The following is an 18,628-nucleotide window of genomic DNA, read 5'->3' as shown; positions in this document are numbered from 1 at the left end:
TATCCTCCAGTATGTTCTGTGTATAAACAGTATTCTATCCTCCAGTATGTTCTGTGTATAAACAGTATTCTATCCTCCATTATGTTCTGTGTATAAACAGTATTCTATCCTCCAGTATGTTCTGTGTATAAACAGTATGCTCTCCTGCAGTCTGTTCTGTGTATAAACAGTATAGTATCTCCTTGTATTCATTCCTCTTGCCCTCTAGGATCTATGAGAGGGTGATAGAGAATCCGTCTATGGACATTCCCTCTGACACCACCATCTGGCTCGGACAGAGGAACCAGGCCCATGGATACTTCAAGGTATGTTGTAGGGATTCATATTTTCCTGAAAATCTACTAAGTTTCAATACTGAGAATAATGTATCCAGTGTCCTGGGAAATACTGCAAAAATTGGAAGTGCCCATTTAAAGAGTTTACAATCAAGATACGGTCACTATGCCAGGGTTCTCCCCAAATAAGATTGTTGCTGCGCCACCTTGCCGGCTTGGCTGCGTCACTATGCCAGGGTTCTCCCCAAATAAGATTGTTGCTGCGCCACCTTGCCGGCTTGGCTGCGTCACTATGCCAGGGTTCTCCCCAAATAAGATTGTCGCTGCGCCACCTTGCCGGCTTGGCTGCATCACTATGCCAGGGTTCTCCCCAAATAAGATTGTCGCTGCGCCACCTTGCCGGCTTGGCTGCGTCACTATGCCAGGGTTCTCCCCAAATAAGATTGTCGCTGCGCCACCTTGCCGGCTTGGCTGCGTCACTATGCCAGGGTTCTCCCCAAATAAGATTGCCGCTGCGCCACCTTGCCGGCTTGGCTGCGTCACTATGCCAGGGTTCTCCCCAAATAAGATTGTTGCTGCGCCACCTTGCCGGCTTGGCTGCGTCACTATGTAAAGATTTCACAGGAAGTGAAACACATTTTCAGAAATGATAGTCGCCAATGACATTGTTGTAATTGTGAAACAGGCCATCCATAAATTCAGAGCGTTATCATGTTCCTCAAATAATTCAGCGCATTTCAGCAGTAGGCCTAGGCTATCTCACGACGCACAGAGCGCACCACAAGTAGGCTATAGTGTTGTCAGATCAGAAACACTTTCTAACGGCAGTCAAACACAAGTCAAATGACCAACGTTGCTAAGCTTGCTAGATAACCTCCAACAAATGACAGAACATATCCTGTTTGTCAAAATGATGTATGTTTTGTCGACATGGGGAGCGCACCCTCAGCACCCCTACTTTCGGCGGCTAGGCCCCTGGCACGTCTCAAGCAACGCGATGGCACTGTCCCAATCAAAACTGCACTGAAATCAATCTATGACCACACAACCATTGGGTTAAATTAGTATAACGGATGGATATGATTTTGGGAGTTTCACTACAAGCAAGAATTTGATACATGCCTTCAATTGGATTAGGCAGAGGTCAGTAATCCAGGACGTTGTGACAAGGTACAGAACAGCAGGCAGGCTCAGGGCAGAGGTCAGTAATCCAGAGCAGTCTGAAAGGTACAGAACAGCAGGCAGGCTCAGGGCAGAGGTCAGTAATCCAGAGCAGTCTGAAAGGCAGGCTCAGGGCAGAGGTCAGTAATCCAGAGCAGTCTGAAAGGTACAGAACAGCAGGCAGGCTCAGGGCAGAGGTCAGTAATCCAGAGCAGTCTGAAAGGTACAGAACAGCAGGCAGGCTCAGGGCAGAGGTCAGTAATCCAGGACGTTGTGACAAGGTACAGAACAGCAGGCAGGCTCAGGGCAGAGGTCAGTAATCCAGAGCAGTCTGAAAGGTACAGAACAGCAGGCAGGCTCAGGGCAGAGGTCAGTAATCCAGAGCAGTCTGAAAGGTACAGAACAGCAGGCAGGCTCAGGGCAGAGGTCAGTAATCCAGGACGTTGTGACAAGGTACAGAACAGCAGGCAGGCTCAGGGCAGAGGTCAGTAATCCAGAGCAGTCTGAAAGGTACAGAACAGCAGGCAGGCTCAGGGCAGAGGTCAGTAATCCAGAGCAGTCTGAAAGGTACAGAACAGCAGGCAGGCTCAGGGCAGAGGTCAGTAATCCAGAGCAGTCTGAAAGGTACAGAACAGCAGGCAGGCTCAGGGCAGAGGTCAGTAATCCAGAGCAGTCTGAAAGGTACAGAACAGCAGGCAGGCTCAGGGCAGAGGTCAGTAATCCAGGACGTTGTGACAAGGTACAGAACAGCAGGCAGGCTCAGGGCAGAGGTCAGTAATCCAGAGCAGTCTGAAAGGTACAGAACAGCAGGCAGGCTCAGGGCAGAGGTCAGTAATCCAGAGCAGTCTGAAAGGTACAGAACAGCAGGCAGGCTCAGGGCAGAGGTCAGTAATCCAGGACGTTGTGACAAGGTACAGAACAGCAGGCAGGCTCAGGGCAGAGGTCAGTAGTCCAGAGCGGTCTGAAAGGTACAGAACAGCAGGCAGGCTCAGGGCAGAGGTCAGTAATGCAGAGCAGAGTCTGAAAGGTACAGAACAGCAGGCAGGCTCAGGGCAGAGGTCAGTAATGCAGAGCAGAGTCTGAAAGGTACAGAACAACAGGCAGGTTCAGGGCAGAGGTCAGTAATCCAGGATGTTGTGACAAGGTACAGAACAGCAGGCAGGCTCAGGGCAGAGGTCAGTAATCCAGAGCAGTCTGAAAGGTACAGAACAGCAGGCAGGCTCAGGGCAGAGGTCAGTAGTCCAGAGCAGTCTGAAAGGTACAGAACAGCAGGCAGGCTCAGGGCAGAGGTCAGTAATCCAGGACGTTGTGACAAGGTACAGAACAGCAGGCAGGCTCAGGGCAGAGGTCAGTAATCCAGAGCAGTCTGAAAGGTACAGAACAGCAGGCAGGCTCAGGGCAGAGGTCAGTAATCCAGGGTGGTGTGACATCAGCTTCTAGTGATTCCAAATGTCAGGTAGCTGGTTCTGCACCTCTGTCTCATCAGCTTCTAGTGATTCCAACTGTCAGGTAGCTGGTTCTGTACCTCTGTCTCATCAGCTTCTAGTGATTCCAACTGTCAGGTAGCTGGTTCTGTACTTCTGTCCATCAGCTTCTAGTGATTCCAACTGTCAGGTAGCTGGTTCTGTATCTCTGTCTCATTAGCTTCTAGTGATTCCAACTGTCAGCTAACGTCACACTCATAGAGCTCAGCTAGGCTAACTCATCCTGCATAGATATGATCTGAGGTCAACCTCTCCCACTCTCTCTCTCTCTCCTCCCTTTCTCTCTGTTATTCTGTCTAAACCTCTCTCTCCTCCCTCTCTCTCTGTTATTCTGTCTAAACCTCTCTCTCTCTCCTCCCTCTCTCTCTGTTATTCTGTCTAAACCTCTCTCTCTCTCCTCCCTCTCTCTCTGTTATTCTGTCTAAACCTCTCTCTCTCTCCTCCCTTTCTCTCTGTTATTCTGTCTAAACCTCTCTCTCTCTCCTCCCTCTCTCTCTGTTATTCTGTCTAAACCTCTCTCTCTCTCCTCCCTCTCTCTCTGTTATTCTGTCTAAACCTCTCTCTCTCTCCTCCCTCTCTCTGTTATTCCGTCTAAACCTCTTTCTCTCTCCTCCCTCTCTCTCTCTGTTATTCTGTCTAAACCTCTCTCTCTCTCTCCTCCCTCTCTCTCTCCGTTATTCTGTCTAAACCTCTCTCTCTCTCTCTCCTCCCTTTCTCTATCTGTTATTCTGCCTCAAACTCTCTCCCCTTCTCGCTTTCTCTCCCTCTCTCCCCTTCTCCCTTTCTCTTCCTCCTCCCGTCTCTCACTGTCTCTACAGGGTATAATGCAGGATGTTCAGCTGGTCGTCATGCCTCAAGGCTACATCTCCCAGTGTCCAGACCTCAACCGCAGTAAGAGAACAGTTACATTTAGTACCTATAAAAGTCTGGAAACTCTGAAGTTAACATGCTGACATGTACATTATTGTATACCCGCTATAAAAGTCTGGAAACTCTGATGTTAACATGCTGACATGTACATTATTGTACAGCCACTATAAAAGTCTGGAAACTCTGATGTTAACATGCTGACATGTACATTATTGTAAACCCTCTATAAAAGTCTGGAAACTCTGCATCTAAAATGAGATGCCCACAAAGGCAACATCAGCTACACATGCATTTACAGTATAGCTCTAATATGCTTGCCAGTACAGTTACATGGACATTGACAATGGAACTATCATGCCAACATTACATTACCATGACTTACCTGTGTTTCAGCTTGCCCCACCTGCAATGACTTCCATGGGCTGGTGCAGAAGATCATGGAGCTGCAGGATGTCTTAGCCAAGACCTCCAGCAAGGTACTATAGCATAAGACAATGGGTGCCTCAATCTTCTACAGTGGTTTCCTCTCCTTGTCTTCTTTCCATCTGCATTGATTTGAAGGGAGAGGAGAGGAGGCCACTTGTAGACGATTGAGATTCACCCTTCTGTTGTGTCTCTCTGGTCGACATGCTAGCTTTTCTTACAACTCCTTTGTGTAATGTACTGTACATTAGTGTAGAGTAATGGTGTAGCTGTGGACAGCTGCTCAGCCGTGTACACCACCGCCCGATGTTCTGTCAGTGTTCAAGGCATAAGTGTACGAATTATTCACACAGACGGTAAGTGAGGGAACATCCATTTACTGTTCTTTACTACAGCACATGGAACATCTCTGTCACCATGTGGTTTACTGGGCTCTGGTTCCCTTGTCCTGCAACACTGGGTTGTTGAATAAATAATGAGTTAAAAAGCAGACTGTAACAACGGGCTATTGACCCCCAAAAAATGTGTGTGTGCACATACAGTGGGCTGACACACACACACACACACACTAACTCTGTATCTGTGTTTTGGTGTGTGTGCAGCTGTCGCGTGCGGAGGAGAAGATGCAGGGTTTGGATGGCTGTTACTGTGAGAGGAGCTGCAGTATGAATGGAGAGCTGTACAGGGAGGACGAGGGATGGACAGACGGATGCAGGAACTGTTCCTGCTATGTAAGAATTTTTTATTATTATTATTATCATTATTTTTTTTTTAACCTTTATTTAACTAGTCAAGACAGTTAAGAACAAATTCTTATTTACAATGACGGCCTACTATAACATACTATAACAGCTTATAACAGGCTATAACACATTATAACAGACTATTTCAGACTATAACAGACTCTAACAGGCTATAACAGACTATAACAGGCTAAAACAGACTATAACAGACTATAACAGACTATAACAGACTCTAACAGGCTATAACAGACTATAACAGGCTAAAACAGACTATAACAGACTATAACAGACTATAACAGACTCTAACAGGCTATATCAGACTATAACACACTATAACAGACTATAACACACTATGACAGACTATAACAGGCTGTAACAGATTATAACAGACTGTAACAGGTTATAACACACTATAACAGGCTGTAACAGACTATAACAGACTATAACAGGCTGTAACAGACTATAACAGACTATAACAGGCTATAACAGACTATAACAGGCTATACGAGCCTATAACAGGTTATAACAGACTATAACAGGCTATAACAGACTATAACAGGCTATAACAGACTATAACAGACTATAACAGACTCTAACAGGTTATAACAGACTACGACAGGCTATATCAGACTATAACACATTTACATAAGGCTATAAGCTAGGACTCTCTACTACCTGTTATATAGGGCTTAAAGGGACAGTTCACTTTATAATATCTGTGGTTTAAAGGGACAGTTCACACTATAGTCAGTGTAAGCTTAAATGGACAGATCAATCTATAATCACTGTGGGTTTAAAGGTGACAGTCCAATCTATAATCACTGTGGGTTTAAAGGTGACAGTCCAATCTATAATCACTGTGGGTTTAAAGGTGACAGTCCAATCTATAATCACTGTAGGTTTAAAGGTGACAGTCCAATCTATAACCACTGTGGGTTTAAAGGTGACAGTCCAATCTATAATCACTATGGGTTTAAAGGTGACAGTCCAATCTATAATCACTGTGGGTTTAAAGGGATAGTTCACTACATGATCACAGTTATCCGGGATTAAAGGGATAGTTCACTTCATGATCACAGTTATCCGGGATTAAAGGGATAGTTAACTTCATGATCACAGTTATCCGTGACCTAAAGGGATAGTTCACTTCATGATCACAGTTATCCAGGACTTAAAGGGATAGTTCACTTCATGATCACAGTTATCCAGACTTAAAGGGATAGTTCACTTCATGATCACAGTTATCCGGGATTAAACGGATAGTTCACTTCATGATCACAGTTATCCGGGATTAAAGGGATAGTTCACTTCATGATCACAGTTATCCGGGACTTAAAGGGATAGTTCACTTCATGATCACAGTTATCCGGGACTTAAAGGGATAGTTCACTCCATGATCACAGTTATCCGGGACTTAAAGGGATAGTTCACTTCATGATCACAGTTATCCGGGGCTTAAAGGGATAGTTCACTTCAAGATCACAGTTACCCGGGACTTAAAGGGATAGTTCACTTCCTGATCACAGTTATCCGGGACTTAAAGGGATAGTTCACTTCATGATCACAGTTATCCGGGACTTAAAGGGATAGTTCACTTCATGATCACAGTTATCCGGGACTTAAAGGGATAGTTCACTTCATGATCACAGTTATCCAGACTTAAAGGGATAGTTCACTTCATGATCACAGTTATCCGGGATTAAAGGGATAATTCACTTCATGATCACAGTTATCCGGGATTAAAGGGATAGTTCACTTAATGATCACAGTTATCCGGGACTTAAAGGGATAGTTCACTTCATGATCACAGTTATCCGGGACTTAAAGGGATAGTTCACTTCATGATCACAGTTATCCGGGACTTAAAGGGATAGTTCACTTCATGATCACAGTTATCCGGGACTTAAAGGGATAGTTCACTTCATGATCACAGTTACCCGGGACTTAAAGGGATAGTTCACTTCCTGATCACAGTTATCCGGGACTTAAAGGGATAGTTCACTTCATGATCACAGTTTTCCGGGACTTAAAGGGATAGTTCACTTCACGATCACAGTTATCCGGGACTTAAAGGGATAGTTCACTTCATGATCACAGTTATCCGGGACTTAAAGGGATAGTTCATTTCATGATCACAGTTATCCGGGACTTAAAGGGATAGTTCACTTCGTGATCACAGTTATCCGGGACTTAAAGCGATAGTTCACTTCATGATGACAGTTATCCGGGACTTAAAGGGATAGTTCACTTCATGATCACAGTTATCCGGGACTTAAAGGGACAGTTCACTTCATGATCACAGTTATCCGGGACTTAAAGGGATAGTTCACTTCATGATCACAGTTATCCTTAAAGGGATAGTTCACTTCATGATCACAGTTATCCTTAAAGGGATAGTTCACTTCATGATCACAGTTATCCTTAAAGGGATAGTTCACTTCATGATCACAGTTATCCGGGACTTAAAGGGATGGCACGGAATGGAAAACCATAACCTGTGTCTGAAAAATCTATAGTGCATCAACTCTATGTGATTCTCCTGATCCCAGAGATCAAGACATCGAGTCTGTTCCTGAATTCAGTTCATACTAATACAGAAATGTCCTCTCACTGTCAACTGAGTTTATTTTCAGCAAACTTAACATGTGTAAATATTTGTATGAACATAACAAGATTTATAAACTGAAAAAGTTCCACAGACATGTGACTAACAGAAATGGAATAATGTGTCCCTGAACAAAGGGGGGGTTGTCAAAATCAAAAAGGATGAGGATGAGGGAGGAGCCTATTGCGGACAGTCTGAGCACTGATGGAGGGATTGTGCGTTCCTGGTGTAACTCGGGCAGTTGTTGTTGCCATCCTGTACCTGTCCCACAGGTGTGATGTTCGGATGTACCAATCCTGTGTAGGTGTTGTTACACGTGGTCTGCCACTGCGAGGACGATCAGCTGTCCGACCTGTCTCCCTGTAGCGCTGTCTTTGGCGTCTCACAGTGCGGACATTGCAATGTATTGCCCTGGCCACATCTGCAGTCCTCATGTCTCCTTGCAGCATGCCTAAGGCACGTTCACACAGATGAGCAGGGACCCTGGGCATCTTTCTTTTGGGGTTTTTCAGAGTCAGTATAAAGGCCTCTTTAGCGTCCTAAGTTTTCATCACTGTGACCTTAATTGCCTACCGTCTGTAAGCTGTTAGTGTCTTAACGACCATTCCACAGATACATGTTCATTAATTAGTATGGGAAACAGTGTTTAAGTGCAATAAGTATGGGAAACAGTGTTTAACCCCTTTACAATGAAGAACTGTGAAGTTATTTGGATTTTTATGAATTATCTTTGAAAGACAGGGGCCTGAAAAAGGGACATTTCTTTTCTTGCTGAGTTTAGATCATCATACTAATAACATCTGTTTTGTCTCATTCATTTAGAATGGTACAGTCCAGTGTGAGACCATCTCGTGCCCCCCTCCCCAGTGTCCCCCTGACTCCGCCCCTGCCTATGTGCCAGGCACGTGCTGCAAAGAGTGTCAGCGTGAGTAACAACACCTACCCTTCTCATGCCATGTTCTTCTCACATCTGCACAACACAGTCCTCTCATGTTCTTTCTCTAACACTTTCTCTCTACAGAACTTCTGTCTCTCTCTCTCCTCTCTACACCACTTCTCTGTCTCTCTCTCTCCTCTCTACACCACTTCTCTGTCTTTCTCTCCTCTCTACACCACTTCTCTGTCTCTCTCTCCTCTCTACACCACTTCTCTGTCTCTCTGTCTCCTCTCTATACCACTTCTCTGTCGCTCACTCCTCTCTACACCACTTCTCTGTCTCTCTCTTCTCTACACCAATTCTCTGTCTCTCTCTCTCCTCTCTACACCACTTCTCTGTCTCTCTCTCCTCTCTACACCAATTATTTGTCTCTCTCTCCTCTCTACACCACTTCTGTCTTTCACCTCTCTACACCACTTCTCTGTTTCTCTCTCCTCTCTACACCACTTCGCTGTCTCTCTCTCCTCTCTACACCACTTCTCTGTCTCTCTCTCCTCTCTACACCACTTATCTGTCTCTCTCTCCTCTCTACACCACTTCTCTGTCTCTCTCTCTCCTCTCTACACCACTTCTCTGTCTCTCTCTCCTCTCTACACCATTTCTCTGTCTCTCTCTCCTCTCTACACCACTTCTCTGTCTCTCTGTCTCTCTGTCTCTCCTCTCTACACCACTTCTCTGTCTCTCTCTCCTCTCTACACCACTTCTCTGTCTCTCCATCTCCACTTTACACAACTTCTCTGTCACTCTCTCCTCTCTACACCACTTCTCTGTCTCTCTCTCCTCTCTACACCACTTCTCTCTCTCTCTCCTCTCTACACCACTTCTCTGTCTCTCTCTCCTCTGTACCCCACTTCTCTGTCTCTCTGTCTCCTCTCTACACCACTTCTCTGTCTCTCTCTCCTCTCTACATCACTTCTCTGTCTCTCTCTCCTCTCTACACCAATTCTCTGTCTCTCTCTCCTTTCTACACCACTTCTGTCTTTCACCTCTGTACACCACTTCTCTGTCTCTCTCTCTCTTCTCTACACCACTTCTCTGTCTCTCTCTCCTCTCTACACCACTTCTCTGTCTCTCTCTCCTCTCTACACCACTTCTCTGTCTCTCTGTCTCCTCTCTACCCCACTTCTTTGTCTCTCTCTTTATCCTCTCTTCATAACGAACAGCTCACACGACCACGCTGCCCCCTGAAATCAAATCTTTTTTCTTCATTTCTCTCAATTCAATTCAATTCAAGGGGCGTTATTGTCATGGGAAACATATGTTAACATTGCCAAAGCAAGTGAGGTAGATAATATACAATAGTGAAATAAACAATAAAAATGAACAGTAAACATTCCACTCACAGAAGTTCCAAAATAATCTCTCTCTCTTTGAATCTCTCTCTTTGTCTCTCTCTCTCTTTGTCTCTCTCTCTCTCTTTGTCTCTCTCTCTCTTTGTCTCTCTCTCTCTTTGTCTCTCTCTCTCTTTGTCTGTCTCTCTCTTTGTTTCTCTCTCTCTTTGTTTCTCTCTCTCTTTGTCTCTCTCTCTCTTTGTCTCTCTCTCTCTCTTTGTCTCTCTCTCTCTCTGTCTCTCTCTCTCTCTTTGTTTCTCTCTCCTTGTTTCTCTCTCTCTTTGTATATCTCTCTCTTTGTATCTCTCTCTCTTTGTTTCTCTCTCTCTTTGTCTCTCTCTCTCTTTGTATCTCTCTCTCTCTCTCGCCCTCTCGCCCTCTCTCTCTCTCATTCTCGCCCTCTCTCTCTATCTATCTCTCCCTTTCTCTCTCTCCATTCTGTTCCCTCTTTCTCTATCTCTCGCTCTGTCATTCCTCCCCATCCCTCAGCCCACAGTGTGAAGCACACAATCATAAAGACTTGTCTTAATAACTGACTACATCTCCGCGTTGCTAGGATACTCCCGCCACGTACACAGCACTCAATGCCTTCACATATACATCAATAATTCAAGGCCGGTCTTTAAAGCCTGCTGCTATCTGGAGCCAGTGTTAATATGAAACCCATTTAAGTAATGACTTAAGCTGTGTATAACACGCTACTGTACCTTGCTCAAAATGTTAAAAGGGACTAGGAATAACTAAAAACTGTGTGTGTGCACGTGTGCATTTGTGTGTGTGTGTCCATAGCTGTGTGTCTGTTCAGAGGAAGGGTGTACGTGGAAGGGGACTTGAAGAGTGTGAGGGATTCATCTGGAAACTGTTTACTGTTTGAGTGTCAGGTAAATCCAATACACTCCACATGTCTACATACTCTTAGCTTGCATCGACTACAGAACACTCCTGCACTCAACACACCATGATAATCCCTATAGAACCAACACACCATGATAATCCCTATAGAGACAACACACCATGATAATCCCTATAGAGACAACACACCATGATAATCCCTATAGAGACAACACACCATGATAATCCCTATAGAGACAACACACCATGATAATCCCTATAGAGACAACACACCATGATAATCCCTATAGAGACAACACACCATGATAATCCCTATAGAGACAACACACCATGATAATCCCTATAGAGACAACACACCATGGTAATCCCTATAGAGACACCATGATAATCCCTATAGAGACAACACACCATGATAATCCCTATAGAGACCAAACACGTCTCACAGAACAGCTTGACTATAGACACGTCTCACAGAACAGCTTGAATATAGACACGTCTCACAGAACAGCTTGACTATAGACACGTCTCACAGAGCAGCTTGACTATAGACACGTCTCACAGAACAGCTTGACTATAGACACGTCTCACAGAACAGCTTGACTATAGACACGTCTCACAGAACAGCTTGACTATAGACACGTCTCACAGAACAGCTTGACTATAGACACGTCTCACAGAGCAGCTTGACTATAGACACGTCTCACAGAGCAGCTTGACTATAGACACGTCTCACAGAGCAGCTTGACTATAGACACGTCTCACAGAACTGCTTGACTATAGACATGTCTCACAGAGCAGCTTGACTATAGACACGTCTCACAGAACTGCTTGACTATAGACATGTCTCACAGAGCAGCTTGACTATAGACACGTCTCACAGAACAGCTTGACTATAGACACGTCTCACAGAACTGCTTGACTATAGACACGTCTCACAGAGCAGCTTGACTATAGACACGTCTCACAGAACAGCTTGACTATAGACACGTCTCACAGAGCAGCTTGACTATAGACACGTCTCACAGAGCAGCTTGACTATAGACACGTCTCACAGAACAGCTTGAATATAAACACGTCTCACAGAGCAGCTTGAATATAGACACGTCTCACAGAACTGCTTGACTATAGACACGTCTCACAGAGCAGCTTGACTATAGACACGTCTCACAGAACAGCTTGACTATAGACACGTCTCACAGAGCAGCTTGACTATAGACACGTCTCACAGAGCAGCTTGACTATAGACACGTCTCACAGAGCAGCTTGACTATAGACACGTCTCACAGAGCAGCTTGACTATAGACACGTCTCACAGAGCAGCTTGGCTATAGACACGTCTCACAGAACTGCTTGACTATAGACACGTCTCACAGAACAGCTTGACTATAGACACGTCTCACAGGACAACTTGACTATAGACACGTCTCACAGAACAGCTTGACTGTAGACACGTCTCACAGAACAGCTTGACTATAGACACGTCTTACAGAGCAGCTTGACTATAGACACGTCTCACAGGACAACTTGACTATAGACACGTCTCACAGAACAGCTTGACTGTAGACACGTCTCACAGAACAGCTTGACTATAGACACGTCTCACAGAACAGCTTGACTATAGACACGTCTCACAGGACAACTTGACTATAGACACGTCTCACAGGACAACTTGACTATAGACACGTCTCACAGAACAGCTTGACTGTAGACACGTCTCACAGAACAGCTTGACTAAAGACACGTCTCACAGAGCAGCTTGACTATAGACACGTCTCACAGAGCAGCTTGACTATAGACACGTCTCACAGAACAGCTTGACTATAGACACGTCTCACAGAACAGCTTGACTATAGACACGTCTCACAGAACAGCTTGACTATAGACACGTCTCACAGAGCAGCTTGACTATAGACACGTCTCACAGGACAGAACAGCTTGACTATAGACACGTCTCACAGAACAGCTTGACTAAAGACACGTCTGACAGGACAGAACAGCTTGACTATAGACACGTCTCACAGAACAGCTTGACTATAGACACGTCTCACAGGACAGAACAGCTTGACTAAAGACACGTCTCACAGAACAGCTTGACTAAAGACACATCTCACAGAACAGCTTGACTAAAGACACGTCTGACAGGACAGAGCAGCTTGACTATAGACACGTCTCACAGAACAGCTTGACTATAGACACGTCTCACAGGACAGAACAGCTTGACTAAAGACACGTCTCACAGAACAGCTTGACTAAAGACACATCTCACAGAACAGCTTGACTATAGACACGTCTCACAGAACAGCTTGACTAAAGACACGTCTGACAGAACAGCTTGACTATAGACACGTCTGACAGAACAGCTTGACTATAGACACGTCTCACAGGACAGCTTGACTATAGACACGTCTCACAGAACAGCTTGAATATAGACACGTCTCACAGAACAGCTTGAATATAGACACGTCTCACAGAACAGCTTGACTATAGACACGTCTGACAGAACAGCTTGACTATAGACACGTCTCACAGGACAGAACAGCTTGACTATAGACACGTCTCACAGGACAGAACAGCTTGACTATAGACACGTCTCACAGGACAGAACAGCTTGACTATAGACACGTCTCACAGGACAGAACAGCTTGACTAAAGACACGTCTCACAGAACAGCTTGACTAAAGACACGTCTCACAGAACAGCTTGACTATAGACACGTCTCACAGAACAGCTTGACTATAGACACGTCTCACAGAACAGCTTGACTATAGACACGTCTCACAGAACAGCTTGACTATAGACACGTCTCACAGAACAGCTTGACTATAGACACGTCTCACAGGACAACTTGACTATAGACACGTCTCACAGAACAGCTTGACTAAAGACACGTCTCACAGAACAGCTTGACTAAAGACACGTCTCACAGAACAGCTTGACTAAAGACACGTCTCACAGAACAGCTTGACTAAAGACACGTCTCACAGAACAGCTTGACTAAAGACACGTCTCACAGAGCAGCTTGACTATAGACACGTCTCACAGAACAGCTTGACTAAAGACAGGTCTCACAGAACAGCTTGACTAAAGACACGTCTCACAGAACAGCTTGACTAAAGACACGTCTCACAGAGCAGCTTGACTATAGACACGTCTCACAGAACAGCTTGACTAAAGACAGGTCTCACAGAACAGCTTGACTAAAGACACGTCTCACAGAACAGCTTGACTGTAGACACGTCTCACAGAACAGCTTGAATATAGACACGTCTCACAGAACAGCTTGACTAAAGACACGTCTCACAGAACAGCTTGACTAAAGACACGTCTCACAGAGCAGCTTGACTATAGACACGTCTCACAGAACAGCTTGACTAAAGACAGGTCTCACAGAACAGCTTGACTAAAGACACGTCTCACAGAGCAGCTTGACTATAGACACGTCTCACAGAACAGCTTGACTAAAGACAGGTCTCACAGAACAGCTTGACTAAAGACACGTCTCACAGAACAGCTTGACTAAAGACACGTCTCACAGAGCAGCTTGACTATAGACACGTCTCACAGAACAGCTTGACTAAAGACAGGTCTCACAGAACAGCTTGACTAAAGACACGTCTCACAGAACAGCTTGACTGTAGACACGTCTCACAGAACAGCTTGAATATAGACACGTCTCACAGAACAGCTTGACTAAAGACACGTCTCACAGAACAGCTTGACTAAAGACACGTCTCACAGAGCAGCTTGACTATAGACACGTCTCACAGAACAGCTTGACTAAAGACAGGTCTCACAGAACAGCTTGACTAAAGACACGTCTCACAGAACAGCTTGACTGTAGACACGTCTCACAGAACAGCTTGAATATAGACACGTCTCACAGAACAGCTTGACTAAAGACACGTCTCACAGAACAGCTTGACTAAAGACACGTCTCACAGAACAGCTTGACTAAAGACACGTCTCACAGAACAGCTTGACTATAGACACGTCTCACAGAACAGCTTGACTATAGACACGTCTCACAGAACAGCTTGACTAAAGACACGTCTCACAGAACAGCTTGACTAAAGACACGTCTCACAGAACAGCTTGACTAAAGACACGTCTCACAGAACAGCTTGACTAAAGACACGTCTCACAGAACAGCTTGACTAAAGACACGTCTCACAGAACTGCTTGACTAAAGACACGTCTCACAGGACAGAACAGCTTGACTAAAGACAGGTCTCACAGAACAGCTTGACTAACGACAGGTCTCACAGAACAGCTTGACTAAAGACACGTCTCACAGAACTGCTTGACTAAAGACACGTCTCACAGGACAGAACAGCTTGACTAAAGACACGTCTCACAGAACAGCTTGACTAAAGACAGGTTGAAAAGCAGCAAACCCCAGGGATGTATTTATTTTATGAAACTAAAGCTTTCATGGCTGTCAAATAGATAAATAAACCAAATAAATATAATATATATTTGGATATATTAGCATCTAATATAATGATCTATTGTTGTTAGAAGTGGGATGTCCATGTCTAAAGCAGAGAAGATGGATATTGACAGAGATGTTACTGTAAGCACCTGTGGTGTCATGGTTTTTACAGAAGCACAGTATGCAGAGGGTGGAGAACGCTCCCTGTCCTGAACTGACCTGCCCCGAGTCTGAACACATCACCCTTACAGACCGCTGCTGCAAAGTCTGCAGAGGTAGGTCTGGAACACACACACACACACACACACACACACACACACACACACACACACACACACACACACACACACACACGCATACGCACACGCACACGCACACGCACACACACACAGATTCTTGGAGTGATAGTGAGATAGTATTGAAGCTCTGTGTAATAGATAAGGGAGAATGGATATTAAAAGTCGGTCTGCTCCCTCCTTCTCCTAAGATGATGTATGTCTCCTGCTTGGCTGGTAATGAGGCCTCTCTCTCACGGTGGAACCTGGGTTGTGTCCCAAATGCACTACTTTTAGTGCACTACTTTTGACCTCAGCCGTATGTGCCCTGGTCCAAAGTAGTGCGCTATAAAGAGAATAGGCGATTTGGAACGCCCTCATGATATTACCCACATACACACTAGACGTGGTCAGCACACAGCCATGCATCTCTGTGACAGCAACACATACTGTTCTATTCCAGTTTCCACCATGCCTTAACAACACGTTACTGGCCAGTGTTTCTACAGCTAACGCCGGTTTGCCGGAGGCTGATGCCGTGCAGTTGTTTGTACACATGCATATACACACACTCTCATTCAAATGCACACGTGCACATGCACGGACACACACACACAGGTAAATAGTGCCATACATGCACACAGGTAAATAGTGCCATACATGCACACAGGTAAATAGTGCCATACATGCACTCAAACATATTCAGTTGGCCTTGCTGTTGGGATTTTTGTTGTCCTTGATGTCTTTGTTGTTTTTTGCGTTGTTGTTTTCTGTTGTCCTTTGTCTTTCTCTTTTTTTCTCTTCTGTTCATTTTGTTGGTTGTTTGACCTTGTGGGAGATCTGTCAACGTGCCCTTGAGCAGGGCGTTGATCCTGGTTGCTTCTGTGTGTCGCTCTGGATGGGAGTCTGTTAGACGACTCATGTGATGTAGTTGTTGAGCGGCTTCACTGCAAGTATATTGTATGTTTTAAACATTCAATAAAAATTGTAATAAATAAAAACTAAAAACAACATGTTACTGTTCTCTGATGAAGTCTTGTTTCCTCCTGACCCGTGTTCCTGCAGAGTGAACCGTGGTTTCAGCCATACATACCTGTTGTTCTGTCTATCTAGTTATTTGTCTATGGCCAGGGGCGAGACAGGGACAAACCGTTTGAGGAAAGAAAGCACGCCTTGTCTAGTATAACACACACTCTCACACCCTCTCTCTCTCTCACACACACGCACACGCACGCACGCACACGCACACACGCACACGCACACGCACACGCACGCACACACACACACACACACACACACACACACACACACACACACACACACACACACACACACACACACACACACACACACACACACAGGTTTAAGACAACCCAGTAAGGGTGATTTATCAGCTGTAGAATGACCAGACAGTCTCTGTCTCTTTCCCCCTCTCAGGTCATCATTTCTGTGTGGAGGGCCACAGTCCCAGCTGTGTGGAGAACTCAGAATGTGTGAACCTGGAGGCTGGGTCCTGCTGCAGCTGTAAAGATGGCTACCGCGCCCTGAGGGATGACAGCGCGTACTGTGGAGGTGCAGTACTCTTACTACAACAATAGCATCACTAAGCCAACACTCATTTAAGTCATCTTCATCGCCTCAGTCCATTCTATCTACTAATCCTTGTGATCTTTGGCTCTCTTCTCTGTTGTGGCCCAGCTTTGCTGGTTGTGCACCTTGTGATCTTTGGCTCTCTTCTCTGTTGTGGCCCAGCTTTGCTGGTTGTGCACCTTGTGATCTTTGGCTCTCTTCTCTGTTGTGGCCCAGCTTCGCTGGTTGTGCAAAACTCCAATGCCTCATTTAGAAGTGGTCCTTCGAGGAGCTTGGACTTCATTGTTTTTAATGTTTATCTTAGTTTGAAATTACAATCATATACTGTAGGGCTGTGTAAGTAGGTACAGGGATGACTACGATTCCAAGCAGAGGCGTCTACTTTAAGCAGGAGAAATTTAGAGGGCTTATAATTACGCTCTTCTGATTCCATATGATCTCTAGGAAACCTTTCATTACTACGACCTCTGACCCCTCCACTCATCAGAACAGCCCCACAGCCATAAATGACCTGTACTACCTCTACAACCCCTGACCCCTCCACTCATCAGACCAGCCTCACAGACATAAAAGACCTGTACTACCTCTACGACCCCTGACCCCTCCTCTCATCAGACCAGCCTCACAGACATAAAAGACCTGTACTACCTCTACGACCCCTGACCCCTCCACTCATCAGACCAGCCTCACAGCCATAAATGACCTGTACTACCTCTACGACCCCTGACCCCTCCACTCATCAGACCAGCCTCACAGCCATAAATGACCTGTACTACCTCTACGACCCCTGACCCCTCCACTCATCAGACCAGCCTCACAGCCATAAATGACCTGTACTACCTCTACGACCCCTGACCCCTCCACTCATCAGACCAGCCTCACAGCCATAAATGACCTGTACTACCGCTACGACCCCTGACCCCTCCACTCATCAGACCAGCCTCACAGCCTTAGGCCCCGGTCCATCATACTCCCACCACTGGTGGGTTAAAAATACCCATGGTACATTGCAGCAAGGTTAATTTTCCACAGCTGGCAGTCTCTCCGGTTGTTCATACTGCGAGCCTTACTACCTTATTCCCCATCATACTCCAACCATGAGGTGGTAAAAATACTCCACGCTACAATGCAGAGCCCAGGTCTATTTAGCATGCCAGTCACAGACAGACAGTCTCCCACCGACCAACCAACTGCTGCTAATGAGAACACTTGGTTCGGTGATTAGTCAGTGTCTGTGTGCATAATTAAAGCTGCTATCACCCCCCCTGTCATTAATAACCAGCGTGTCTAACCTTCTTGCTCCATGGTCCTGCCAGGTTTGTCTCTGTGGCCACTGTGGGTTATGGACTGTGACCTTGTCTAGGGAAGGAGGGAGGGAGGTTTGGCATAAGTCACAACTGTCTTTTGATGTTGCTCTTTCTTTCTGTCTCTGTTTTGGCGTCTCTCAATTAAATTCAATTCAAGGGGCTTTATTGACATGGGAAACATGTGTTAACATTGCCAAAGCAAGTGAGGTAGATAATATACAAAAGTGAAATAAACAATAAAAATGAACAGTAAACATTACACATACAGAAGTTGCAAAACAATAAAGACATTACAAATGTCATTTTATATATATAATATGACATTTGTACACAAGGGAAAATA

General features: G+C 45.3%; 1 protein-coding gene across 1 annotated transcript in view; it reads left to right on the top strand.

The window, feature by feature from the left end:
* The window catches only part of LOC139379279 (protein kinase C-binding protein NELL2-like), a 109,306-nt gene that overhangs the window by 27,394 nt on the left and 63,284 nt on the right, over nucleotides 1-18,628 (top strand). Inside the window, exons 5-12 of the mRNA XM_071122081.1 lie at nucleotides 209-305; nucleotides 3,739-3,811; nucleotides 4,184-4,266; nucleotides 4,816-4,944; nucleotides 8,384-8,486; nucleotides 10,619-10,710; nucleotides 15,286-15,388; nucleotides 16,826-16,960. Of these exons, the coding sequence (XP_070978182.1) occupies nucleotides 209-305; nucleotides 3,739-3,811; nucleotides 4,184-4,266; nucleotides 4,816-4,944; nucleotides 8,384-8,486; nucleotides 10,619-10,710; nucleotides 15,286-15,388; nucleotides 16,826-16,960 (815 nt within the window). The remainder of the gene's footprint in view (nucleotides 1-208; nucleotides 306-3,738; nucleotides 3,812-4,183; nucleotides 4,267-4,815; nucleotides 4,945-8,383; nucleotides 8,487-10,618; nucleotides 10,711-15,285; nucleotides 15,389-16,825; nucleotides 16,961-18,628) is intronic.

The sequence above is a fragment of the Oncorhynchus clarkii genome, chromosome 21, assembly GCF_045791955.1.
Source record: "Oncorhynchus clarkii lewisi isolate Uvic-CL-2024 chromosome 21, UVic_Ocla_1.0, whole genome shotgun sequence".
NCBI lineage: Eukaryota > Metazoa > Chordata > Actinopteri > Salmoniformes > Salmonidae > Oncorhynchus > Oncorhynchus clarkii.
This window is presented reverse-complemented; position numbering and strand designations above follow the sequence as displayed.